The sequence below is a fragment of the Mus pahari genome, chromosome 6 (assembly GCF_900095145.1).
Source record: "Mus pahari chromosome 6, PAHARI_EIJ_v1.1, whole genome shotgun sequence".
NCBI classification, from domain to species: Eukaryota; Metazoa; Chordata; class Mammalia; order Rodentia; family Muridae; genus Mus; species Mus pahari.
Window position 1 is genome coordinate 62461032 of NC_034595.1, and position 27618 is coordinate 62488649.

The following is a 27618-nucleotide window of genomic DNA, read 5'->3' on the forward strand; positions in this document are numbered from 1 at the left end:
CTGCTCTCTTATAGAACTCAAGAGTACCAGCCCAGAGATGGTCCTACCCACAAGGGGCCCTTCCCCCTTGATCACTAATTGAGAAAATGCCCTGCAGCTGGATCTCATGGAGGCATTTCCCCCAACTGAAGCTCCTTTCTCTGTGATAACTCCAGCTGTGTCAAGTTGACACAAAATTAGCCAGTACATGCCCCTTCACAAGGATTTTGTGACTGGAACTATCATGCTGGAAATAAAAATGTAACAAAACTAGAAATCATCTCCATTCTTGTTGGCATTCCATAGTAAGGTGAATGTTATAGCCTCCAGTGTATTTGGACCATAACAAATGTCAGGGATCATATACATAATGCTTTGATATTATGCTCATCATCTTCCCACTCATTTAAACATTTTAAGGTCTTATTTTATTTGGTATGTATTTTGCCTGCATGTGTATCATTTGCATGCTTTATGCTCAGGAAAGTCAGAAGAGGGCATCAGATACTATACAATGGGAGGTAAGGGTATTTGTAAACCATCCTGTGGGTGTGGGAACCAAAGTTGGGTCTTATCCAAGAGCAACAAGTGCTGTAACCCTTTGAATCATCTCCCCGACCCCAGTTTTGATTATTATAATAGATACTTGAGACAACTTCTTATAAAGAAACATTATGACTCACAAAGTTCCAGGCTCTGATCACAGTTCATTGACTTCATTGCTTTGGTGAGGTGCCATAACATGGTAGAAACATGTGACAGAGCAAACTCACTTCCATTAGGAGCCAGAGTGCATGAGAGATGTACACTGGATCTCTCTCTCCCTCTCTCTTCCTCTCTCTTCCTCTCTCTCTCCCTCTGGTTTTTTGAGACAGGGTTTCTCTGTGTAGCCCTGGCTGTCCTGGAACTCACTTTGTAGACCAGGCTGGCCTCGTACTCAGAAATCCGCCTGCCTCTGCCTCACAAGTGCTGGGATTAAAGGCATGTGCCACCACTGCCTGGTGGATCCTACTATCTCTTAAGACCTTCTGGTAGGCTCCACTTTTAATGCTTCTACCAACTTCTGATGGATCCTTTCTGAGGATTAAACTTTTATCACATGGGCCTCTCCATAGCATGTAAGAACAAGACTATAGCAGCTAAAACCCAAAGGATTTAATTTAACTTGATTAAGAACTGGAAGACAGCCGGGCAGTGGTGGCGCATGCCTTTAATCCCAGCACTTGGGAGTTCGAGGCCAGCCTGGTCTACAGAGTGAGTTCCAGGACAGCCAGTGCTACACAAAGAAACCCTGTCTTGAAAAACCAAAAAAAAAAAAAAAAAAAAAAAAAAAGAACTGGAAGACATCTTGAGAACTTTGGTCTGTGGTTCTAATTAATCATTAGTGAAATTATGTAATTTAAAAATGAGCAGGCAATTATTATTAATGTTCAATAAATAGTCTATAGCATAAAAGCCTTATTACATATGAAAAGCTTAAATCTGGCTTCGAAGGGGCATGTAACAAACTGAAAAAAAGCCCATGAAAGTCTTTCAGTGCTGGCTAGGTTGGGAATTCAACCAGATTATTTCAAGTTGAGGAATTGAATCTATGATTGTAGATGTCAGAGGTGAGTTCCTCAGGAGCAGTTAACCTGGGAAGAAAGCAAGCAGGCAAAACCCAGCAAATTCCAAAAAGTGACTCAAAACACAAAAATCAGAGAAGGAACCTAGGGTGCCGTTGGAATGAGAACAACCAAAACTCGCATTCCCTGGGCAGCTCAAAGATGAATTTAGTAATTTACAGTTGTTCACGTATATGAAACTTCCTCCTGTAAACTCATGCAAAGTACCAGTTATATTGTAGAACTATTAGCAATGCATTGCCAGTTTTCAAGTCTAATGAACACATGAAAATATCATTAGGAGGGTTCTGCAGTTCTGGAAGACTGTGAACTTAGCTTTGGACTTGGTTTAAGGAACCTACTATAAGAACTATTTTACTATGGCAGCTAGAGAGACCCCTGAGAAGGGAAGCTGAAGGGATCTTAGAGGATTATAGAGGAAGGTGCAATTTACACTTTGGGGGTTTTATTGGTGTCTAAGATCTTTGCATCTATATATTTTGGTGGGCTCAGAGCTGTCAACAGCTAATTTACTAGATGCTCTGTTATTGTAAGGTAAGCTTTTTAAGGGCATAATGCAGAGAGGGGGTGGGGAGGCACCATCTTGACTAGTGTCTCTGAAAGTGAAAGGTTAAGAGGTGATATTTAAAAAGTTTAGAATCATGAACATTTTAATGGAGGGGGCTTTCAGTATGAGAATGTAATTAACAAAGTTTGTATATAAAAGCTCCAGGTTAATAAACACAGAGGCTAGAGGCTTAGCAAGTCATAATAGTGAAGCAATAAAGAAAGTATTCATCTGCCGTGAGAGAGGAATTGCTTCTTCACACAAAGAGAAGAATCAGTATTGTTTTGAGAAGGGAACCCTTGTCAGGAGAAGTCATATGGAATGGTGGGCCTTGGTTCTTCATGTAGTTAAGCCATATGGATGCAAGTGTTCTGGGTTCTCCTATTTCACTAAGTTATATTTTTCCCTTTATGCATTACACATCATTAGTTTTGTTGAACTCAACATGACAAACTTTAGTTGCATTATTTTCTTCAAATGATATAATTTTGTGTTATGTCTGAATGAAACTCTTCATGTGTCCATATTCCATATTATCTGTATTCATCCATCCATCCGTTAGTGGACACTTGGGTAGATTCCCTAATGTGGCCGTTGTATCTTCAGGTCCTTAGTATGATGCTCTCCTTACTGTGAGGCACCTGCTCACTGCTCCTTTTCAAGTAATTCCCTTTCATCGGCTTCCCTCCCACTCTAGCATTTCTGATCTCCCCTCTTGTTTTACTTTCTTTGGTGGAACTTGGAAAGCTTCATGTGTTATGTATACATCATGTTCTATGCTTGTCTTAAAGCTACTTTCCTTAAAAGTATTCTAGAGTATATGTATAAAAGTATACTAGAGTACATGTACCACAATAGCCAGTCTGTGGTTCATTCAAATGTGTTCTTTATTTTATAGACACCAATCTAGATACTTGTCCGACTCCTACTCAAAAATGTCTTGAGTTAATGAAATTTTATCGTGTTTTGACTATCTAAACCTGACCTGAACAAGAATAGTAGATATGCTTAAGTTGATGGAGGAAAGCCCAGGTGACCTTAGCCATACACAAAGAACTACAGGCAACTAAATAATGCTCAGAGTAGAAGAAATAGTTTTATCTAGGGAAGAGCACACCACTTGATTAGCCAATTAGTCAATGACTGAAAAGTTGTTTTTATGTATTTAGAAATATACATGAACAGCAAGTAATGAAAATGAGGTCATAAATTTAAAAGTGAGCAGGCAGGGGGTATGTGGGAACATTTGGAGACAGAAAAGTAGTAGAAGGATGATATAATCACAATTTCCAAAAATAAAATAATAATTAAAAAAATTAAAAATTATATAGTAAGTATATATGTATCTGTATATATGCATGTATGTATATAGATAGATACACATTTTTATTTTAAAACAGGTTATCAGGTCACCACATGGGAGAGACTTTGAGGATCCCTTTGAAAGGTGTGAGGAATATTTGAGCCCAAGGACATGTAGCAAGCCCCAGCATTCTGCAAGGACCTTACTAGTCCATTCAGCACCTTCCACAACACCAAAGCATTGTGCAAGCCCTGTGCTAAATAGAGCCTCTCTCAGGGAAAGGTAAGTGTAGTTTCTGTTTTCCCTCATCTTTTCTTTTTGAGCAGAAAGATCATGGGTTCAAACCAAGCCTGGACTATACCTGTCGCTTCTTTTGAATATTCAGCACTAGAAACAAAACAGCATATTCGAAAGAGATTATTTATAAAATTTAATTTTGATTTTGAGACTTAAATATTTTATTTCAAATATATTATATATTGTGTTTGTATTTCTCCATAGCACAATTTACTTGAAGTGAACTTGTTAGACAGATCTGGCTCTTTATTTCTAATTAGTTAATGCAATTTATTAAAGGTGAAAATCTGAATGTGTGATAGCTTGTTTTAGTAGACCCCCTGATAACTTACTATAATTGGTTTGCCTTTAAGTATACAAATAGTCTACACTGAATTTTCTAATTAGTCTCAATGGTAAAACACACATTTTTGTGTGGTTTCTGGCATCTCATTTACCTCCTACCAGCAACTGAAAAGAATCTAAATCATGGGAAGAGTTAAGCTCTCTAAGAATGTTTGTACCAAATCAGAAGGCATGGGAAAAAAAATAACCACCGTTTTACATAAAACTATTTTTCCCATAAAAAAAAAACTAGACTTTTTTTTTTTTTCACACAAGAGATACAATTTTAACACCTTGACTCTCATATCCCATGTTTTTATATGGTATAAAAAAGTAAGTAGCCACTCAATTCTTAAAACATATTAATTTTGTTCATTAACAAATATTTAATTAGCTGTAGAAACTCTATCAATAGTTCAGCTGAACACAGCTACTTTGAATAAGATTATGGCTGCTGTATTAAAACATCCTGCTCTGAACAGATAAGTTTATCTGTTTCTTCATTAGCTTTGTAAGCATTTGGACTTGGGGAGGGCAAAGGGAGTGGGAGGTAATGTGAGCATATGCGTGATACTGGCCACTTGATACTGACATACAGAATATTTTAAATTTAATTAATTTTTTTTGAGAATTTCTTGAGTGCTATATTTACACCATTCCCCTATCCTCCCTCCCTTCATGTCCCTGTTTTAGTAAATATTTCATCTTAAATTGGGGTTTCTACCCCACCTTTGATTATTCAGTTCCCAGATGAAAGTCACACAACTTTTATATTTAAATAAACCTTAGTTAACAATAAATCTTGGCAGATATCTACTCTTTTAGCTATTAGGGTCTATTTCCCCATCAATAACCCCAAGTTATAACTAGGCATATTCCATCTGTGCTGCTCTTAACTCCAAATGGCCAGCCCTCATGGCCATGTTTTCATGACTCTCCCAAACCATAGCATCTTTTTCCATTTCCATCTTCCTCCTCGCCTCACCCACTCCTCCTTGTGGTCCCTTAGATCCCAAGCCTGGAACTCAGACTCTGCCTCTCTTCTTCTGTCCAGCTATAGGCTATAGGTATCTTTATTCCCCAATCAGGGATAACTCGTGAGGCAAGGTTACATAGCACCACTTGGGTCTACTTGTGGATTCTCTCATTCCTGGAGTCAACCAGGCCTTGGGGGCCAGTATTTAGCATTGCAGTACATAGCAAGAGACTAAACATCAACAACTCCCCACTCCCATGTCTTCTCCTCTCCCACTTAAATTCATGACCTCTTTTATAATTATTATTCTTACACATGCATGTATGTATATACCTACTAAACGCACTTTGTGTTGCTCATATGTACATGTGCTTGGGGTAAACACTTAAGACTATATAACCTATAGGTGTCTCTTACCTGGAGATGTCTGATTCTTCTTCCTGTTTGTGGCCACTGAGGTCCTGTAGCTCTTCATGTAGGGTTGGGGCCTTGGAAAACTTTTCTAATCCATATCAGTATGTCACCTGGTACTGTCATTATATAGATCTTGTTTATGCAACCTTATTGTTGAGAGTTCATGGGTGCATTGTCCCTTTCATGGCTACAAGACACTATCTTGCAGTAGGCATACTGGTCCTCTGACTTGTAAGATCTTTCCACTCCTCTTCTGTCATATTCCCTGAGCCTTAAGTGTAAGATTGTGTTTTACATGGACCAATTAGAGCTGGACACTTTGCCATCACTTTTCTATATTTTGACTAGTTGTGAAGTGAGATACAGAATTTTGATTGATGCCATTCCTAGTTCATTAGAATCATGGCTAGTGATTGGCATTGGGATAAAGTAGTGCTCTCATATGGTGTGTGCAAACAAATGCATACACATGCACATATTTCCTCACTTTAGAAGTTTATTAGAAAGTCTTGAAGGGAGGGTTTCTGAAGAAGGTCTGATGACTTGAATGTCATTATCAGGGGGCTTTTCTTGATTTCTGCATTTGCTTAGATGTTCAGATACAGTGAATGTAAGACGTAAATGTTACTGTGGTTTTGTTCTGCTACTTGTCATGTATAGGTTTTTAAGAATGCTTTTACTTATATTGTAAATATTTGTAAATATTGTTTTGTGGCCTTTCATCTTTTTAAATGTATTTTGTACAATTTTCAATTCTACATATACTGCAATAGCACAGGATCTTGAGAAGTTGTTTAATCTGTATATGCAATTTGAATGTCTGTGAATTCTTTATGGAGTATAGTTAGAATTAACTTTTCAGTTATATTTCAGTGGGAGAAATAACTTCAGAGAAAATATTACTATTTGCATTCTCTTTCACCTTGCCTCAAGTTTTATGATCCCTGATTACACTCAGTAACCCAGGAAACCTGAACATTGTTATGTAGATGGACTTGGCTCACCCACCTGTGTCTACCTCAGGAGGGTTAGGATGCTTATTTCCTGATGAATAAATGTGCATAAGCTTTTTGCCAAAACAAAGTGAGTGTCTTTAATCTTCAACCTTGCCTGTTTTACATTTGATTAGATGATTGGATGAAAGTAAGGCACATTTAAAATAAATGGTGAATGAATTTGAACTCACCAAGATAAGTTAAAATTTTGTTAATGTATTGTTTGTGGCAAGTATGATAGTTTTTTCCTACCAATGTATAACAGCTCTATTTCAATGCATTTAATAAAGAAGGGCATTCTTCTAGTGTTCGACTCATATTATTAGAGGCACAAACCTTTTATTCTTTTCAGGACTCAGTAGTCCTCTTTAAATAAATGGCAGTTTTGGGTTTGGTGTTTCTAGATCATTAGTGATATATTTGCAGGTGTTTACAGAATCCATTGAAGTCATGAAACAGTATAAATTGGTATAAATGTATATTGTATATCCCAGGAAAAATTGGAATTTTGTCTAGGATTTGTATGTCAGCAACACATTTCCAGAAGCTTTTATTTATAGAATTCATTAAAATTATATTTTCTCCAAGATTGAAATAAGATGGTAACCCTTTGATCATGTTTTTAAATAACCAGATTAAAAAACTTCATCAGTTTTAGCCAATGAATTCTTATTTTAGTGAAGGTGCTGTTTTGTTTTTACCCATTTTAAAAAATATATCTAGAAAATCCCATGCCATAAAATGTTTTCAATTTTGAGTATAACTATTTCAGAAGCATATTTTTAAGTATAAATATTAATATTATAGCTCCAGATTTATTTTACACTTTATATTGTTACTAAAATAAGGCTTGAATATGAGCATACCTAATTTAAAAAGGAATTGGTACCTTTTAAATCATGTGCAAGTTGTTTTCGTTGTGAATCATATTAAAGCTTCTGAGGCAAGCATTTCTTATACCATAGCACAGACTAGTGGACCTATTCATAGTGTCTTTGGGGAGGCCCTGGAATTGCACATTTGCATCTCATATTTACACAATGGGCTTCATGTACTGAAATAATTGTTCTGCCAATCCATTTGCATAGGTGCACCTAATCTTCCTTTTATCTATGTGACAGATTAAATTTAGGATTATTTAAAGTGATTGTCGATTTATTTCTCTAAAGTAGATCCTTTAAGACATTCACTTATTTAATGATCTGTACTTTGTGTAATAATGTAATATTCTAATTGTGTTAGAACAAGCTGAGAATGAAAAAGGGCCAAATTTAACTAATATATGAACATACTTCCCATTTCTTTATAGAGAAGTTAACAATATCACTTCAAATATATGCTATAATTAAGGAGTCTGGAAATTTTCATGATGACCTGAATAAAATAAAATACCTTAATTATATGAATGCCAATTTTGAATTAAAGAAGAGCAGAATGAAAAGAAGTAGATGCTTTATTTCTTCTCTGACATTTTAAATCCCAATATGCACACTCTAATTAAAGTCATACTTTTCTCATCTATATTTTATTATTTCACTTTTAAAAGTACGATTCTCATAGTAGATAGACGGGTGATATCACCTTTTTGAGAAGGGATCATTTTATTTGTATTTCAAAGGAATGGAAATGTGAGTAGATTCTAAGTAGTATTTCCATCTCTTATATATAAGAAATCACTTATATTATAAAGCTTATGTGTTGAATGTAGCTTCCTGTTTTTTCCACAAAGTTTCAAAGTATATTAAATTTTAAACAATAAATGCTAATTTTAAAGACATTGTACATGGAATTATTGTTCTAATGTGAAGGTTTACATGTTTATTTAGAGATAAGTGCTAAAGAGTATTGTGCCAAATTCTTAGTGATCAAATATGTAGGGAGAGGCTCTCAGATACATGTCAAAATTAATAAGACTATTTTTAGACATTGTAGAAAATTAATAATGTAGCCGAGAAAAAGTGTCTGAATATGTTCTTTCTCCTCATATTTGGCCAAAGGAAAAGTTAAACTAATAAAGTTGGGGGAAAATTTTGTTTCTTCCTGTTTTTAACAGTTTCTCTCTCTCTCTCTCTCTCTCTCTCTCTCTCTCTCTCTCTCTCTCTCTCTCTTTCTTTTTCTTACCCACAGGTTCCACTCTGATTGGTGTTCACCTCCAAACTGTGATGAGATCCATGACCGGGTAAAAGATGTCTTGAAATCACATCAAGCTCATGCAAGACATTTATGTGTTAGTTTCTATTATTTTCTCATGCAAGACATTTATGTGTTAGTTTCTATTATTTTCTCTTTATTGAAGACATTTTAATAGGCTCATTCTTAGTTAAAGAGGAGGAAAATGCATTCTCTGAAGGAGTCCCCAGGTTTCCTATGAGCAACGTAGGTTGTTTGGCCAGAATCATATAAAATGCCTTTTCTTTATATTTTTATGTATTTTATTAATTTATTTATATATACTGTATGTGTATTAGTCAGGGTTCTCTAGAGTCCCAGAACTTACAGATAGTCTCTATATAGTAAAGGAATTTATTGATGACTTACAGTCTGCAGTCCAATTCCCAACATTGGTTCAGTAGTAGCTGTAAATGGAAGTCCAAGGATCTAGCAGTTGCTTAGTCCCACATGGCAAGCAGGCGAAAGGGCGAGAGCAAGACTCCCTTCTTCCAATGTCCTTATATGGTCTCCAGCGGAAGATGACCTTGAACTTGGAGATCTCCCTGTCTTAATCTTCTGGGATCAATAGCCACTGTGTCTCAAGATCTCCATACCAAGATCCAGATCAGAAACTTCTATCTCCCAGCCTCCAGATTAGGTTCACTGGTGAGCCTTCCAATTCTGGATTGTAGTTCATTTCAAATATAGTCAAGTTGACAACCAGGAATAGCCACTACAGTGTATATGTGAACATGTACATATGTGCTATGATACATGTGGAGGTCAGTGAATAACGTTGCTGGAATCAGTTTATTAGTTCTCTCCTTGTACCTTGTGTATCAAAATCAGGTCATCAAGGCTGGAAGTGAGAGCCTTCACTGGCTGAGCTGTCTTGGGTCCTAGGGTTTTGTTGTCATTTCATGTTTCAACATTAGATATTTATCATTGCTCAAAGACTATAAGCATTTTTAGTCATAATCTCATAAAAAGTCACTGAACAATTACTTCATAACAATCCTTTCTAGACTTTTATAATATGAGAACTCTGTTTAGTACATTTGCTGAAGGTGCATTTGATTCTATAGGTATGTGTGAGGTAGGAGATTTGGGGGGGGGGCTCTTTTGAAGTCAATTGTCAGGCTATCTTATGTATCAATAAATACACAAAAGAAAAAAGAGCAGGTCAGATTTATTTTATGTAAGAGCTGTATATAACATTTTCTGAGATAAATACAGTTATGTTCATGGTAGAGGAGTCATAATAGTATAATATTTTTGTATTAGGTTTTAAAATTTCATTTATTAATTTTAAAACAATTACTTGTCATAGTTTGTATCTTCTAAGTCATATTAGTCTTCTTTTACACAAAGAAAAATCTAGCATTTTAATGGTTTGTTCAAATTGAAATTTATAATTTGTTTCCCTTTTTACTATTTTAATTATTCTATTTTCAAAACTATTGTTATTACTTGGCCCATTGCTCCAACATAGATATGTGGAAAATTATTTCTTTGATGACCTTTCTAATAGTATTGAGGCATGAAAGCACTGAACTTTTTGTATGTTTACTATCACATATTTTTTTTCCCTATATATAAAGTTGTTGTTCTTAAATAACAATTATCTGCTTTAGGGACATATATTCTCACTTATGTATCAGCAGTGAGAAATTGAGATTTTTAAATTGGAATCCATAGAAGTTCCAGCAGTATCAAGCTGAAGTGCTTAGATAAAATCTTAGCAAAATGTATGTGAGCTGTATATGGTGTTAAGGGGCAAACACAGATGAAAGATGAATAGTAAAAAGAGCAGTGTGTCAGGCTGATGGAGAGATAGGTATTTGAAACTTCGATGACCTCTAGGTGACATGATGTCATGATTTAGCTTCTTTTCAGTGCTGAGAATGAGAAGCAGAGTCCTGAGCATGTTAGGCAGCTTTTCTGCCAGTGCGCTATATACCCAGATCATTTGATATTCTCTTTTCTGTGTTTTGTTTTTCAAGACAGGGTTTCTCTGTGTAGTCCTGGTTATCCTAGAACTCACTCTGGCCTCAAACTCAGAAATCCACCTGCCTCTGCCTCCCAAGTGCTGGGACTAAAGGCATACGCCACCACTGCCCAGCAATGTTCTTTTTTTTTAAAAAAAATAATTTTCATTTCATATGTAAGAATATTTCACTTGAATATATGTATTTATGTCATATGTATGCCTGGTGCCCATGGATATCAGAAATGGACACTGAATACCCTGGAACTAGAGTTACAGATGGTTGTAAGCCACAGTTTGTGTGCTGGGAACTGAACTAGGCCCCGCTGTGAGAGAAGCAAGTGTTTTTAACTGTTGAGCCATGTCTCCAGCTACTTTTTGATCTCTTAATCAAAACCCCAGCTTACTTTTAAAAGCCAAATATTGGCAAGCAGATTCTAAGAGACACATAGAAAAGCAAAAATGAAAAGAAGGATTAATGGCTCAGCAAGTAAAGGTGCTTGCTGCCAAACCTGACAACCAGAGTTCGATCCCTGGGAACTCACATAGCTGAGGGGAAGAAACTACTAAGAGTTGTCCTTTGAATTCCATCACATTTATACTCATGCACACATGTACATACAGATGCAATAAATAAATAATATAATGAAAAAATATTTTTAAAGAATCTCCTACATGTATACAATGAAATATGATCGTGCCTATCTCTTATTTCCGTCTCTAACTCCTCCCACATGTATCTAATACAACTCCTTCCATCCTCATTTCTACTCCTAAAAACAAAAACAAGAAACCCCACTAAATCCACATATATGTGTACTGTGCACTGGAGCATAGGAAACCTGCCAATGGCTACATCTTCAGAAAACAATGATTCTCCCTTTCCCAACAATTATTCACTGTCTCTGGAAAATATCCACTGTACTCTAACAGGAACAAAGCTGGAAAGCTCTCCAACTAGCCGTGGCAGTCAAGGACAGTATAGCATTCTCTAAGCTACAGACCTATCAAGTGAATAGAATGGACTAGAGACTCCACAGATTGACCCACATAAATTCTATAGCTGATACTCAAGAAAGGTGCAAAGTCAATTAAATGGAGTCTCTGGGAGCCTTTGTCTCTCTCCCCAGTGTTGAGGTTACAATTGTACTATCACTCCTGCATTACTTACCTTGGTGCTGAGGGGTTACACTTGGGTCCTCTGGCTTTCAAGGCAGACACTTCATTGACTCAACTGTTTATACAGTAAACGCTTTGTATTATGGTCTTGTGAATAAATTGTTCTGTATGAAAGCAAACCAAAAACCTAGCAGCAACAATGACAAAAAAATTCTCTTGGTCTACAACAGATCAAGAATTCTTATGTATTACAAGACCTTTAAAGGAAAGCACAGAAGAAAACATGGATAATTTAAATTTGGTGAGGAATTTTTTTATAACCAATACCAGACAAAACCAAATTAAATTGGATCTTATAAAATGTATCTGGCTTTCCTTATGAAAGTCACTGGTAGAAGAATGGAAAGCCTTAGTCTGGGTGAAAATATTTTCAATGTGAGGTTGAGAGGAAGAGTAGGGACTAGTCAAAATTCACATCACAAGTGATTATCATGTTCTCTTCAGTGTCATGTGATGTGAAGGTTTCTTCTCTGTGATGTTGTCACATTAATCTAACTTGAGAAAACATAAAACAAATCTGAGCTGAAAGGCTGTCTTTAAAACATTCAAGCACTGGGCTAGAGAGATGGCTCAGCAGTTAAAGGCAAGGCTCACAAGCAAAACTATAAAATATACACTCATTCAAATTACCAAGTAATTGGTCACAGATTAGAGAAGACTGAGAACTGATGAATGATCCTAAGCCCTTTAACAGCAAGAGGTTATTGTTGAGAAGGCCAGAAATCCAAATACAGATGGCAGCTAATGTACTGTATTGATGAGCGTTAGTCATAAGTGGCCCTCAATGAAAGGGGTATTTCTGTGTATCATTCTGTACCATCTTTGTAACTTTTAAAATTACAATTGTCTTCCAAGTTTTAAATGGTAAAACATTGAGTTTCATTTCATCCCTCTCAGTTTTAATAAAAGTTGCTGTGATTCCAGGTTTCCTTCCCCTTACAGACCCTGTATGTAGTTTTTGTTGGCTCAGAGTGGAACATACTTCTACTTGGGCAGGATTTCTGCTTTAGTGCCTTCTCTCACTCTGCAGTTTCCAGTGCTCATCATGGAGGGTGCAGTAAGCTTAGCTTTGCACCCAGGGAGTCTCAGTGGAACTTGATTCTTAGTTCTTTAATTTTGTCTGTCTAACATAGAGGATTACCAAACCCCTGCTAATTTCACTGTCCTCCAGCAGTGGACCTATCAAACAAAGCATAGATTCTTGGTATTTGTTCTGTGCTCAAAATCCTCAGACGATCCAAGGAGAAAGCCAGGTGATCCATTAGCTCATCTCTTTGATTATCTTGTCTGGAGAGTCTTGTCACTGCAATTAGTTATTTGAGCAGTGTTTTGGTGCTTTTAAAAGCAGAAGAATTAATGCCATCATTCTACTCTGTCCTATTCAGAAGTAGGAGACTTTTACTCTACTTCTTAAAATTAACTTAGTTTTGTATTTGCTTCTGGTTTGACTTTCTGGGTTATAAGAATGCTGCTCATACAAGGCATTAATTTCAATACAGTCCAGCAACAAACGGAGCACAAACTAATAATTACCCAACATTTTCTGCCTGTGTTCATTCATATAGCATCCTCTCCCTGAGTCGCTGTGTGTTCTTCACAGCACTGTGCAAAGCTTAGAGGCTCTTATAAAATCAAATTTTCTCCCTGCAAGGAGCATATACAATGTTTTTAATAAACCATTGAATGAATATGAAATAGTAGAAAAGAAAACAGCGTGCTACAGCCATGCAATTAAGTAAGTGAATACAAAGCATAAGCATGACTTATTCTCTCAGAGAAAATGTGAAATTGGCATATAGCAACAGTAACATTTATTAGAGGTTAGACCCATGTACACATTAGTCTATTTTTTCCTTAGAATAATCTTGTAAATTAAATATTATTATGTAATAAGTAGTATTTCAAAGACGAGAAAGCTGACTTTCAGAAAGGTTAAGTGACATAAGGTTTCACAGCCACTGCAGATGTTTGTAACCAGGATTTAAGTCCAGGTAACATCCTTGACCTTAACCACTCCACTCTACAGTGATGAATACTAAGTACATCCTGATACACATAAGCCCAGAGATGTGGTCAACTTAAGCATGTAAGAACCATAGTTGAGTACATATTCCAAAATACGTCAGTGTGAGTGGACACACCAGACATGGCTACTGAGATGCATTGCGTATCAGCGCTTTTTTGGGTAAGAAAATTAACTTTGTAATAGTGAGTGGGAAGTTGGTTTAGGACAATAATGAGAGTCTGTAATGAAACTTACCAAAGTAGTGTGATGGAGGAGAGGAATCAAGTCCAAAAGGGTGTGTGATTTGCCAGGAAATATTGTAGTTCAGATTTGATAGTTTGAAAGTGAAATCTGTGTCTAGTTAGAAATTTTTGAATTGCCACTTTATGCCAGACACAAAACTAAGTGATGTTTTTTCCTTTTTTTTAAATTAGATACTCTCTTCATTTACATTTCAAATGCTACCCCGAAAGTCCCCTATATCCTACCCCACCCTGATCCCAAACCCACCTACTCCTGCTTCCTGGCCCTGACATTCCTCTATACTGGGGCATATGATCTTCACAAGACAAAGAGCCTCTCCTCCCATTGATGGCTGACTAGGCCATCCTCTGCTACATATGCAGCTAGAGACACAGCTCTTGGGGGTGTGTTACTGGTTAGTTCATATTGTTGTTCCACCTATAGGGTTGCAGACCCCTTCAGCTCCTTGGGTACTGTCTTAGTCAGGGTTTCTATTCCTGTACAACATCATGACCAAGAAGCAAATTGGGGAGGAAAGGGTTTATTTGGCTTACATTTCCAAACTACTATTGATCACCAAAGGATGCAGGACTGGAACTCAAGCAGGTCAGAAAGCAGGAGCTGATGCAGAAGCCATGGAGGGATGTTCTTTACTGGCTTGCCTGCTCTGGCTTGCTCAGCCTGCTCTCTTATAGAACCCAAGACTACCAGCCCAGAGATGGTCCCACCCCTTGGTCACTAACTGAGAAAATGCCCTGCAGCTGGATCTCATGGAGGCATTTCCCCAACTGAAGCTTTCTCTGCGATAACTCCAGTTGTGTCAAGTTGACACAAATTTAGCCAGTACAGGTACTTTATTTCCTTCATTAGGGGTCCTATGTTCCATCCAATGGATGACTGGGAGCATCCCCTTCTGTATTTGCCAGGCACTGGCATAGCCTCACAAGAGATAGCTATATCAGGGACCTGTCAGCAAAATCTTGCTGACATATGCAATAGTGTCTGGGTTTGGTGGTTGTATATGGGATGGATCCCTGGGTGGGGCAGCCTCTGGATGTTCCTTCCTTCAGCCTCAGCTCCTAACTTTGTCTCTGTAACTCCTTCCATGGGTATTTTGTTCCCCATTCTAAGAAGGAGCGAAGTATCCACACTTTGGTCTTCCTTCTTCCTAAGTGACATTTTATGCAGGTTTTGGAACAGACTTTCGTGAAATATGTTTGTATAATTTTCTCTTAGGTGTTGCAAGTGTTTATATATTTAGTATATACAACAAGCTTAGAAGGATAGCTATATCATAAGCCTTTAATAAATCTTGATCTTTAAAATCATGTACCTTCTAACTGGTCTGGGCTTCGAAGACTCCATAAGCTCACAGGCCCTCTAGAGTCCAGGCCTTGTGAAGAAGTGGAATGGTTCCCCAGGCAGACCAAACCCTGCCATTACCTCTGCATTCTCCTCCAGCACCCCTGCCCTCTCTTTGACATACACAGAGATGGCCTGAAGTAAATGCTCAAACAGATGAACCCAGAGCTAGATAGTTGGCTCAGTGACTGTACTTGTTGATCTTAAAGGTGGCCTGGGTTTAGTTCCCGGCACCCACATCATGCCTCACAACCATTTGTAACTCTGGGGGAATCCAACACCCTCATTCAACCTCCAAGGGCATCAGGCACTCATAGCATACATACATACTCTTATAATCAAGATAAAATAACTTTTTAAATGAGAGAGACAGAAAGCCAAAGTAAAGGACAAATTAGCAGAAGATCTACAAAATTTTCTGCTGAACCTGAGCCTCCAAAGCAGGAGCTAAGGCCCTGCAGAGGAGAGAGAGAAGATCCGTGAAGGGGGAAAATAGGAAAAAACAACCTTTCAAACACAGAGATGCTAAAACACAGAAGGTACAGATTGCTGGGGAGCTGCAGATGCCAAGGGGAAGGTACAGATTTCATACCTGAACTCATGCACAATGAAGACTGAAATACCATTTACAAAGTTACCTAAAGATTCAGAATTTGGGTTTTTAAAGCTTTTAGCACACAGAACACTTCATTGTTTGGGGAAAATGGTGCATGTGTCACTAAGAGTACCTCCTGAGCCTGCCCAATATAGGGAAAAATGCCTTTCTCTGGCTATTTTTGAAGACTCACAGAAGGGACTCCATTGTGACACACATTGCCACCAACGTACAGGATGCCTTGTTATATGGGAAAGCCCAAATTCATTTTTATCTTCTCTTCCTCTTTTACCATCAACATAGATTTAAGTCTCTTAAAAACAGGGCACTGTTTCGACCTGACCCCCAAAGCATTCTGGGCTTTTCAGTGGCATCATATGTGTTTGCTGAGGTACTTTATTTTTGTTTATTTTCAATGGCACTTTATTTGGATTTTTTAGTCATCACAGTGTTAGACTGTAGAGTTACCCCTTTAAGATGATGATCACTAGCTGTCCAGAACACACAGTGTGAAGACAATGCATGTTTTTTTAAACCCCACCCTTACCTCTCCGAGTTAGAAACGTAAGAAGCTAAAGTGTTCTATAGTTCTTACGCCTGCTTGCCCAGTCATACCTAGTACCTGGCTCCTCAGTTGTCTTCCTTATGGGCTACCCTAGACTAAGTCGCATGATTTGAAGGAATATAAAAGATAATTTCTTTTTGTTGTTGTTGTTGTTGTTGTTATGGTGGGATGGATTTCACTAAAGGCTTCTCTAGAACTACTCCTGCCATTCTGTCCATAGCATCTATCTTTCATTTACTTTATTCCTCATAATGAAGCTATTTTCAGGTTTTCCGTGTTTTGTTTTGTTTTGTTTTGTTTTGTTTTGTGTTCATTGATGTTTTGCCTGGAGAAAAGTCTGTGCACATGCCTGGTGCCCTTGGATACCAGAAGTGGGCATTGGATCCGATGGAACTGGAATTAGAGACAGTTATGAACCACTGTGTAGGTGGTGGGGATCAAACCTGAATCCTCTAGAAGAGCAGCAGGTGTTAACTGCCAGACTTCCTCTTTAGAGACATCACATTGTCTCTAAAATAATGTCCTGTTTCTTTTAATGCTCTCTCATCTCAAGGAGTGATCATGGTGTCCAGGGTTGTCCTCTATCCTATTAGAGCTTATTCCTGAAAAGTCATTTTGTGCAACCTACTTCCCACCACCAACCAACCTCTGTCTTCTCTCATACTTCTAACAGACCAGATTTTACCTCCAGACTTGACTAATGAGTTTTCTTTGTGTGTGACTTGTTGATACAGACTTATTTAGTGAGATAGTTTGTCTTTCAACTATTGATTCTATTAATGCTCAAATGAGCTCAACTCTGACCAAGGTATAAGTCTTTTATCATTGACCTAAAAAGCTCATCTGGACCATTTCCTTACTTATTTCTCAAGGGTTCAAAAGGTGGTTGGAACTGTGGTATGTATCTAGGTCCTCACTAATTTTGTTATTAAAATATTCTCAGTACTAAATACCAAGATATCACCAAAGATGAAATTGTTGAGAATAGTTTTCTTATACATGCTTTTCACAGTTTTTCGTCCTCCACTTTCCCATAATTTTGATTGTCTATATTTTTCAGAGTATGTTCTATAAGATCCTTAAACACTCTCCTTTATAATCCTCATGTAGGTTGTTGAGTGTAAATATTAGGTTAACAACTGATTTTTATTTTGGTGTCTTCTCCAGTCATTTTATTTGCCTAAAGTGTTTTAACAGATTGCTATAGATGAACTCAATGGACCAGTGTTTGTGAATTTTGGTATTTTATCTGTAGCTTTTATGCCTATAAAATTCCTAGGTTACTATTCGCTAAAGATATTTTGACCTTGTAATTTTTTTTTATGGCAGGTGTTTAGAGGGGAGAGAGGGGAGGTATGTTTGAAGCTTATTAATCATATTCAGACATTGTACTATTTATTTATTGAAGGCTGTTTTATGGTTTTATTATATATTTTAAGTTTTTGTGAACATGTTCGTAATTCTTTGTAATTTTTTCCTGTTTCTTGGCCTTTGGGTTCTTTTTCAGGAACTTCTGTGACATAGATGTTGGGTCTAATTTTCACAGATGCTGCTTAGCTTTTGCCAACTTAACAAAACTCTAGACTTATCTGGGAAAGGGGAATCTCAACAGAGGCATTGCCTCCATCAGATTGGCCTGGCCATGTCTGCGAGGCATGTTCTTGATGGCTGATGTAGGAAGGCCCAGCCTAAATGTGGGCATTCGAGCTCCTCCCTTGGCTTCCATCAATGATAGACTGTAATGTGGACCCCACATAAACACTTTCTTCCCCAAGTTGTTTTTAGTCAGAGTTTTATCACAGCAAAAAAAGAAGCAAACTGGGCACAAACTGATACCAGAGGGTGGGATTTTGCTGTAATGGATATGACCATGTGGTGCTTTGCCATAGAATGTTTTGTGGGAGGAAGGTAAAGGAGGATTTTGAAGAGCTGGACTAAAAAATCCAGTCAGTGTTCCAAGCATAGTAAGCTGTTCTGGTAACTTGGAAGATAATGCAGAGGGAACTGAAGGCCTAGTTGGTGATCTTGAAGAGAATCTTTGGGGCTTTTCATGAGATATTTTTGACCATGAATCTGAGGAACTAAAAATCTTTGTTCCACTGGGACAATTGATGCTACTTATCTTGGGCTAAAAAAATAATCAGTTGTGACTACTCAATAAGGAAACAGCATCATTGAGGTTAAATTTCTAAGAAGTTTTCCCCAGAATTCAGCACACAGAACTTGTGGTCCAGAGCAACTTTAGGCTGCATCTCAGGCTGACAGCTGAATGTGGCATGTCATTTGTAAAAGTCTCCCACCTGCTACTGGTTTCGAAAGGATGAAGGGACTTGGGAGAGCAGCTGAGACTTGACACTCTTGGCAGGGGCAGAGTCCCAGCTGAGAGGCCATCAGGCCATCAGTGAAGATGCAGCACAGCTGCAGTGCAGACCTCGGGATTGGAAGGATGTTGTCTAGCTTTTTGTTTTCTGTCTTTTCCTCTCTCACCAACTCATGGTCTTTCTTTGTGAAATTATTTCTTCCTAAATGTTTTACTTTTTCACACATACTAGGTAAGCACTCTACCACTTATATTTTTATCAATACTTTTCTGAAGTTTCAGAGACAAAATATAATTTAGTGTAATTTTTAAAATCATTTTATTCTTCCCAAAATACACAGCATAGTTTCTGGGATATCTTGGAGTTTTTTCTCTTCTATTTGCATAGAATTTTAAATTTTCTTTCCTCCTATTTCTCTGTTTAATTTGGATTCTGTTCCCAGGTGTTATTTTACTGTGTGGTTTTATGAAGAAAGGAAACTTTGCCTATTAGTTTTGAGAGTTAATAGATCCCAGGTGGCTCTAGCTCCTGTGGAATTTTCTGTGCTCACTGCTGGAGGAGTTGGAAACATCTGCTTTTGGTGGCTACCCACAAGCTGGTGCACTGAGTTTCTGAGACATTTGAAGTCAGGTGGATGCCACCTGGTTTTCCCCTGCCTTTTTCTTCACAACATGTCTAAACCAGCCTCCTTTTTTTAGTTTAGGTGCTATACTAACAAGCCTGTTTTGTCACATCATTTCATTGTATGTGTTTCCTATGGAGTTTTAGTACTGCTATTTGGGTAGTTTAAATTTTTACCTCCTTCATATGTATTATACCCCTTTGTGCAATAGAATGAATATTAACAAAATGTACAATGTGTAAAACAGCATCCAGGTCAGTCACAACATTATTGGTACCCCCGGTTACTCAGGGTAATGCCTTAGGGCCCTTTCCACCAGACACCAAAGTATTCTAATAAATGACAGTATCTAGATGAGTTTCATATGGCTTTGAACTTTCAACATTACATAATTTTATGATTTCATGTCTAGTTTCTTTAGCTGATCATTGTGTTTATAACATGCATATCTTCACTTTTTTTCACAGATTCAGCAAATTATGCTCCCCAAGCAAATTCTTGGGATCTAGATATGTTCATTCATTTGAATGCTGTCTATGGGCATAATAGCAGAATTAAGAATTGATCTTTTACAAAGGATACCTCAGTCAGTCTACTGTATTTGTAATTTTATGCTAATGCTTATATACTGCTATACACAGTGTTTTGATATGCACACACTTGATTGTAATGTAATTAAGAAGACGTTGTTGAGGGACAAAGAATTTGGATAGTCATGTTTAATACAGTGTGTATGTATTTGTTTATATACAATGTACCTGAATATGTATAAATACACACAACTTTATATATGGAGAAATGAGAAAAAAGAGCAGAGGAGAGGAGAGTAGGAAAGAGGGATCTTGGGAATGAGATGAACTTTACATGAATCTCATTTATGTTTCACATATATCTAAATATGCCTAACACCTAAAGATGATTGTATAGAAGAATTTCAGTACTTTTAAAATCTTGTCCCCTACTTTGATTTGATGCATTTTATGAGGACAGTGTGGAATTTTCTGTTTGTGATACTTTGTTGACACTCACTTTTAATCTTGAAGCATTTTGAATTTGTGATTAGGAATATGCCTTTTGATTCTGAATTCTTGATTTTCTTATCTGTATTGTAAAAGCTGAGATTAGGTACGAAGCCAGCTCATCTTGCTCAACCAGGGCTTATTTAGGATGCTAGCCCATTATTTCTTCAAGCATGTCTTTTAAGAATACCATTTCTTATTTTTTGAATGTTGAACTATATTTTTAGATCTTTTGATTCTGTTTCACAGGTCTCTTAATTTTTTTTTTTAAAGTTTTTGTTACTTTAGTAATTTGCCTTTATATTTGTTTGTGTACCACTGCGTACCTGGTACCTACTGAGGCCAGAATGGCGTGTCAGACTCCCAGGAACTGGAGTTTCAGACACATGTGAGCCACCTGTGCATCCTGGAAACTGAACCTTGGTCTTCTAGAAGAGCAGTCAGTAATCTTAACTGCGGAGTCACCTTGTTCTCTGGGCTTTTGTATTTATCATTCTGCTTGCTTTTATTATAGCTATTTATTTTAAAAATTAATTCTGATTTTTTTTTTTTTTTTTACTGATTCCAGTGTGCTGTTACCTTCATTCATCTTCCTGGACTAATACCTGAAATTTTTAAAACTGTACATCATTTTTCAACATACCACCAATTTTCTTGATTATATTAATCACAAATAATAATTTAAATTGTCTGTCTTCTATAATTCAGTATTTAGAATATATTTGTATTTGCATTTTTTTTTTCTTTTTCTTTTTAGCATTGATGGTATCCTGGCCCTAGGTATTCTGTTTATTTTTAGATATAGTTCTGGATATGTTTTAAATGTTTTCTTTTTTTTTTTTTATGAAGAAAGGTTTTTGTTTTCTCTTCTAGGCAGGTAGCATTAAGGTCTAATACCTCTGATCCAAAGGGATCTGGTTTCAGTTTATATCGAGTTTTGATAAATTCCAGTTTAGGGTTCTGATCAGTCTCAGCTCATCTCTCTCCGTGGCATTAGCCCCCACTTTAAATTACAATCATTGGGCCTTCACTAATACAATGAGGCATTTCTTTCCTATTTGTGAGAGGTGGTAAATTGACATTGACCATTTGAGAGAACTATGGACCCAGGGGATACTTGATTCTGGAGAACAGAAGGCTTAGTTTTTTACATTTCATGCTAAGAAGTTATTTCCATGGCAATGTTCCAGCCAGTGTTGTCCTGCATATGTGATGTGGGCCATAGAGAGTACAACATCACCCAATAATGTCAGAGCTAGCTACCTTACTTTATATACAGTAAAATAAACTTATGATGCATTTTCTCAAGATAAAGCTAAGAGACATATGACCATATTTGAGTCTCTCCTGTTCATTGTGACACCTTTTGCATGGCTAATTGAATGTTTTCTATCTTCTCTATTCAGCAGCTCTTGCTATGACTGAGGTCAGCTTCTGACTGCTCTCAGAAGGCAGGCGTCCTTAGGTGCATGCTCCTTGCAAATAGTCAGGTATCAGTTCAACATCCTTTTGAGGACTTTAGTGCTCATCTGCTTTCTATCAATCTTTCTGGTTAATGTTTCTTTTAGGTACCATGATTATAGGGTATGTTTTCTTTGATTTTTCAGACATTTTGGGGTTAGTGTATTTGTTCCCAGTCTGTTCAACTTCAGAAGCCAACAAACATCTTGACTATTTTTATATGTTTGAGTACTTTCTAGGCTTCAGTTTTAATCTCTGTTTCATAAAACATTATGCTTATTTCCCCATCTGTAGAAATTAGTCTTATTTTTCTTCATGGCTAGGCCTGGACTTTTAGCCTGACTAGTCAGTGTCTGTAGTTCATAAGCACCAATGGGGACACTGAAGTGTCAACAGTACTACAAGGGTTTGATTCTTGGGTCAATAGTGCTTCTCAGTTTTGTGATCCCCATCTCTAAACAATGCAATGTTGGGGACTGCACTCTGCTTTCCAGATGGTTTTTGTTGTTGTTGTTGTTGTTGTTGTTGTTGTTTTTCAAGACAGGGTTTCTCTGTATAGCCCTGGCTGTCCTGGAACTCACTTTGTAGACCAGGCTGTCCTCAAACTCAGAAATCCGCCTGTCTCTGCCTCCTGAGTGCTGGGATTAAAGGCGTGCCACACCATGCCTGGCTCTCCAGATGTTTTAATTTAGCTTTATTCCCTGATGTCTCAGGAATAAAGACATTTAAGAGTCAATATATGACATGTTTGGAGACTGGTTGCATACATAAGATGCTATAGAATTTAAATGTTGTCTTCTGCATTGTACAATCATAAAGTCTTCACAATTTTTCTGCTCCTAGCACTAACCATTTTTTAAACATTAGCTGTTCAAACTCAGTCTCTTTCCATACACAGATCTTCAAATGCTTTAGAAAATAGAGACGTGTGCACTGTGGGTCCATTTTTGAAAGGATTGTGTCTTAAATAGCTGATGACCTGTCTTCATTTTGCTTGTAATATCCTAAAAATTATTTATTTCTCAGCTTTTCTAGTTTTCAACAGAAGTAGCTGTTTACTATAAATTATCCCATCTAACCCCAAACAATTTTTATATATTTTTACTGGGAGGATTGTGCCTCTTTGTGGTTTTTACCCCTATGGCTATCATACATTATCACAACTTTACTGGTTCAAATTGATCATTTTATCTTTCTGTAGATTAGAGGTCTAACAAGGGCCATACCTGGCTAAATTCTAAGTAATTGTTTTATGCCTGCATTTCAGTCATAGGTGCTAAGGCTATAAGTGGCCTTTCTGAGCACACTTCCTAATCAGATGCTCTGACTGTGTGTGTATATACATGAAATGATTATTCCTATTTGTATGATGATCAGTAATGCAGTCTGTTTTGTTTCTTGGGTCAGAATTCCCCATCATGCTGTCCTTGATCCAGATGGGCAATGCTCTGTGTGAGTGGTGTTAGTGAAGTGTGCTTACGCCCTCAGGACAGCCCTCTCACATAGTTCTTCACTTGTCAATCTTTCTAACATGGCTGGATGGTAGTTAAGAAAAAGACCCAATGGAAAGTTTGAAAATAAATGATTAAATATTTATCGTTTAGGCACTAAAAGAAAACTAATTTAATAATTGCAATAGTAGGCAAAAATGTTAAAGGGGAAAAAAAGTGCCAGTAGAAACATGGAATTATTCATAATGGTAAGACCTAAAAGGNTTGACAACTAAAATTATATGTACTTTTCCAAAGGGTTTTTTGGTGTTGTTGTTTTGTTTTGTTTTCTGAGACAGGGTTTCTTTTTCTTTCTTTTTTTTTAAAGATTTTATTCCATATTTTAATAGAAGAATCAAATCATTTTTAGGTCATATGCAAAAAAAAAAACACTTCTAGAACTGATATGGGGAGAGAGAATTAAAAATGAATTACTACAGGCTTGTATTGAAAGAGATAACAAATAATAACTACAGAGTTCCTAAGTTGATATGGGCACTAAATTAAAAAACATAACCAAATTATTTCTCTCACCGTTAATGAACAATATTCATATTTCTGCTATTTCCCATTTGGAGTCAGACAGATTAAGCAACTTTGCAGCATCTAACAGCTAAATTAATATTAGAAGGGTCTGAGACAGGGTTTCTCTGTGTAACCCTGGCTGTCCTAGAACTCACTCTGTAGACCAGGCTGGCCTTGAATTCAGAAATCTGCCTGCCTCTGCCTCCCAAGTGCTGGGATTACAGGTATGCACCACCACTGCCCGGCCACTTTTCCAAAAGATTTTAACTTGGTTGTTTATTATTCACTGGTATTTTGGCAATGCGTTTTCTTACCTGAAGTGGAAGGCCCTTCCTCTATCAATGCTGCTCCTTGTCAGTTTCTATAACCTGCTTTCTTTACTGTTATTCATGTTAACCAAGGAGTGAGAGGTGATGGCTAAGGTTAGACCAGTACTTACTAAGAAAGTATAGGAAACATGTGTGTGAATTTGCAGCTCGCAAAACTAGCTCAGATGATCTGGTTTCCAACACCTTTAAGTTAAGAATGTGAACTTGGCCTGTGTATGTTTGTACCAATTAACTCACATTTCAGTTTTGTGGTTTATTTTTTTGGCTTATTTTCAGTAAATCATTTCTTTTGTAAGTCATGGATGCATGCTTGCATCTGTGTAACTTTTTCAAGTATTAGTATTTATGTCTCAGAAGGTAAAAGTTTATATAAAATATGTATAGCTTTATTAATTTACATATCTTGTTACACCAACTACCATTAATTCCATACTCATAAAGTATTTACTGAATGCCCAGTCTTTGCTAACTACTACTAACCAAATTATAATGTGCTCTTTTGAAACATGTATATCAATTACTATACAGATTGAACAGGTTATATTTAGGATTATGTATGCATATGCATACATGCATGTAGCAATTATTAATCAAAAAGAGACTGGTTTCTTTTGTTTTTGTTTTTTTCAAATCTTTAACAGTACTTATTTTCAGCTTTTATTTGTTTTAAAGTGTTACATTTTATCATTTTTTTTGACATGTCAATTACAGGTTTTATTTTTTTTTATTAGATATTTTCTTTATTTACTTTTCAAATGCTATCCTGAAAGTTCCCTATACCCTCCCCCCGCCCCTGCTCCCCTACCCACCCACTCCCACTTCATGGCCCTGGCATTCCCCTGTACTGGGGCATATATAGTTTGCAAGACCAATGGGCCTCTCTTCCCAACGATGGCCGACTAGGCCATCTTCTGCTACATATGCAGCTAGAGACAGGAGCTCTGGGGGTACTAGCTAGTTCATATTGTTATTCCACCTATAGGGTTGCAGACCCCTTCAGCTCCTTGGGTACTTTCTCTAGCTCCTCCATTGGGGACCCTGTGTTCCATCCAATAGCTGACTGTGAGCATCTGCTTCTGTGTTTGCCAGGCACTGGCATAGCCTCACAAGAGACTGCAATATCAGGATCCCTTCAGCAACATCTTGCTGGCATGTGCAATAGTGAGACCGTGGTTTTGAAAGAGAACAAGTATGGGTATGTGGGAGGATGTGGAGGAAGGAAAAAGAAGTAGAAATGATGCAATTATAATCTCAAAATGTTACTGACAGATAATGCATTCTCAAGAGTTTGTTTCTTTCCATAGTTGTCCAAGCACTGGATTCAGTCTCTTATAGAGAGGCAGGAGAGACACATTTACCACAGATTCATTACTACTATGTTGGAAGCAATGTGAAAATTAATGGAAATGTTTTAATTTTTCAGGATGAGAGAGATCCAGAGAGAGAAGACGAACTGGAACTGAAAAGAAGTCTTTTATATAGAGACTCTGCTTATGACAGTGACCCTGAATATAGGTATGGACTTGCTTCTGTGTGTGGAGATCTTTTCATAGCTAGTATAAAAATGACAATTCCTCCTTTTTTTTCTAGATTTAAATTTTATTTCTTAATTAAAATTGTATATGTCTGTATGTGGATATGTGTATGTGAGTGCAGATGCGTTTGGAGTTTGGAGACATGGGATCTCCCTAGAGCTGTAGCTTCAGGTGTCTGTGTGACATACAACATTGGTTCTGGGAACTAAGCTCCTCTGCAAGAACAGCAGACACTCTTTTTTTTCATTTATTTTATTAGATATTTTCTTAATTTACATTTCAAATGCTATCCTGAAAGTCCCCTATATCCTTCCTCCTCCCTGCTCTCCAACCAACACACTCCTGCTTTCTGGCCCTGGCATTCCCCTATACTAGGGCATATGATCTTCCCAAGACCAAGGGCCTCTCCTCCCATTGATAGCCAACTATGCCATCCTCTGCTACATATGCAACTAGAGACATAGTACTGTGAGGTACTGGTTAATTCATATTGTTGATACTCCTATAGGGTTGCTGACCCCTTTAGCTCCTTGGGTACTTTCTCTAGCTCCTTTAGGGCCCCTGTAGATGACTGTGAACATCCATATCTGTATTTGCCAGGCACTGGCCTAGACTCACAAGAGAAAGCTATATCGGGGACCTGTCAGCAAAATCTTGCTGGCATATGCAATAGTATCTGGGTTTGGTGGTGGTATATGGGAAGGATCCCAGGGTGGGGCAGTCTCTGGATGGTCCTTTCTTCTGTCTCAGCTCTAACATTTGTCTCTGTAATTCCTTCCATGGGTATTATGTTCCCCATTCTAAGAAGGAACGAAGTATCCACACTTTGGTCTTCATTTTTTTTTTTTTTTGAGTTTCATGTGTTTTGCAAATTATATCTTAGGTAGTCTAAGTTTCTGGTTTAATATCCACTTATCAGTTAGTGTATATCATGTGCGTTCTTTTGTGATTGGGTTACCTCATTCAGGATGTTATTCTCCATATCCTTCCATTTGCCTAAGAATTTCATAAATTCGTTGTTTTTAATTGTTGAGTAGTACTCCATTGTGTAAATGTACCACATTTTCTGTATCCATTCCTCTGTTGAGGGACATCTGGGTTCCTTCCAGCTTCTGGCTATTATAAATAAGACTGCTATGAACATAGTGGATCATGTGTCCTTATTGCCAGTTGGAACATCTTCTGGGTATATGCCCAGGAGAGGTATTTCTGGATTTTCCCATAGTATTATGTACAATTTTCTGAGAAACCACCAGACTGATTTCCAGAGTGGTTGTACCAGCTTGCAGTCCTACCAACAATGGAGGAGTGTTCCTCTTTCTCCACATCCTTGCCAGCATCTGCTGTCACCTGATCTTAGCCATCCTGACTTGTGCGAGGTGGAATCTCAGGGTTGTTTTGATTTGCATTTCCCTGATGATTAAGGATGTTGAACATTTTTTCAGGTGCTTCTTAGCCATTTGGTATTCCTCAGTTGAGAATTCTTTAACTCTTTACCCCATTTTTTAATGAGGTTATTTGATTTTCTGGAGTACATCTTCTTGAGTTCTTTATATATATTAGACATTAGTTCCCTATCTGACTTAGGATTGGTAAAGATCCTTTCCCAGTCTGTTGGTGGCCTTTTTTTCTTATTGACAGTGTCTTTTGCCTTACAGAAGCTTTGCAATTTTATGAGGTCCCATTTGTCGATTCTCAATCTTACAGCATAGGCCATTGCTGTTGTGTTCAGGAATTTTTCCCCTGTTCCCATATCTTTGAGGCTTTTC

General features: G+C 37.3%; 1 protein-coding gene across 3 annotated transcripts in view; it reads left to right on the forward strand.

Annotated features, from left to right (window-relative positions):
* The window catches only part of Spata6 (spermatogenesis associated 6), a 111090-nt gene that overhangs the window by 75784 nt on the left and 7688 nt on the right, over positions 1 to 27618 (forward strand). For 2 of the 3 annotated variants that reach the window (XM_029539926.1, XM_029539927.1), the window contains 3 exons: positions 3552 to 3736; positions 8588 to 8687; positions 25738 to 25829. In XM_029539926.1, the coding sequence (XP_029395786.1) occupies positions 3552 to 3736; positions 8588 to 8687; positions 25738 to 25829 (377 nt within the window). The remainder of the gene's footprint in view (positions 1 to 3551; positions 3737 to 8587; positions 8688 to 25737; positions 25830 to 27618) is intronic. The other variant, XM_021200450.2, reaches the window with a different exon arrangement.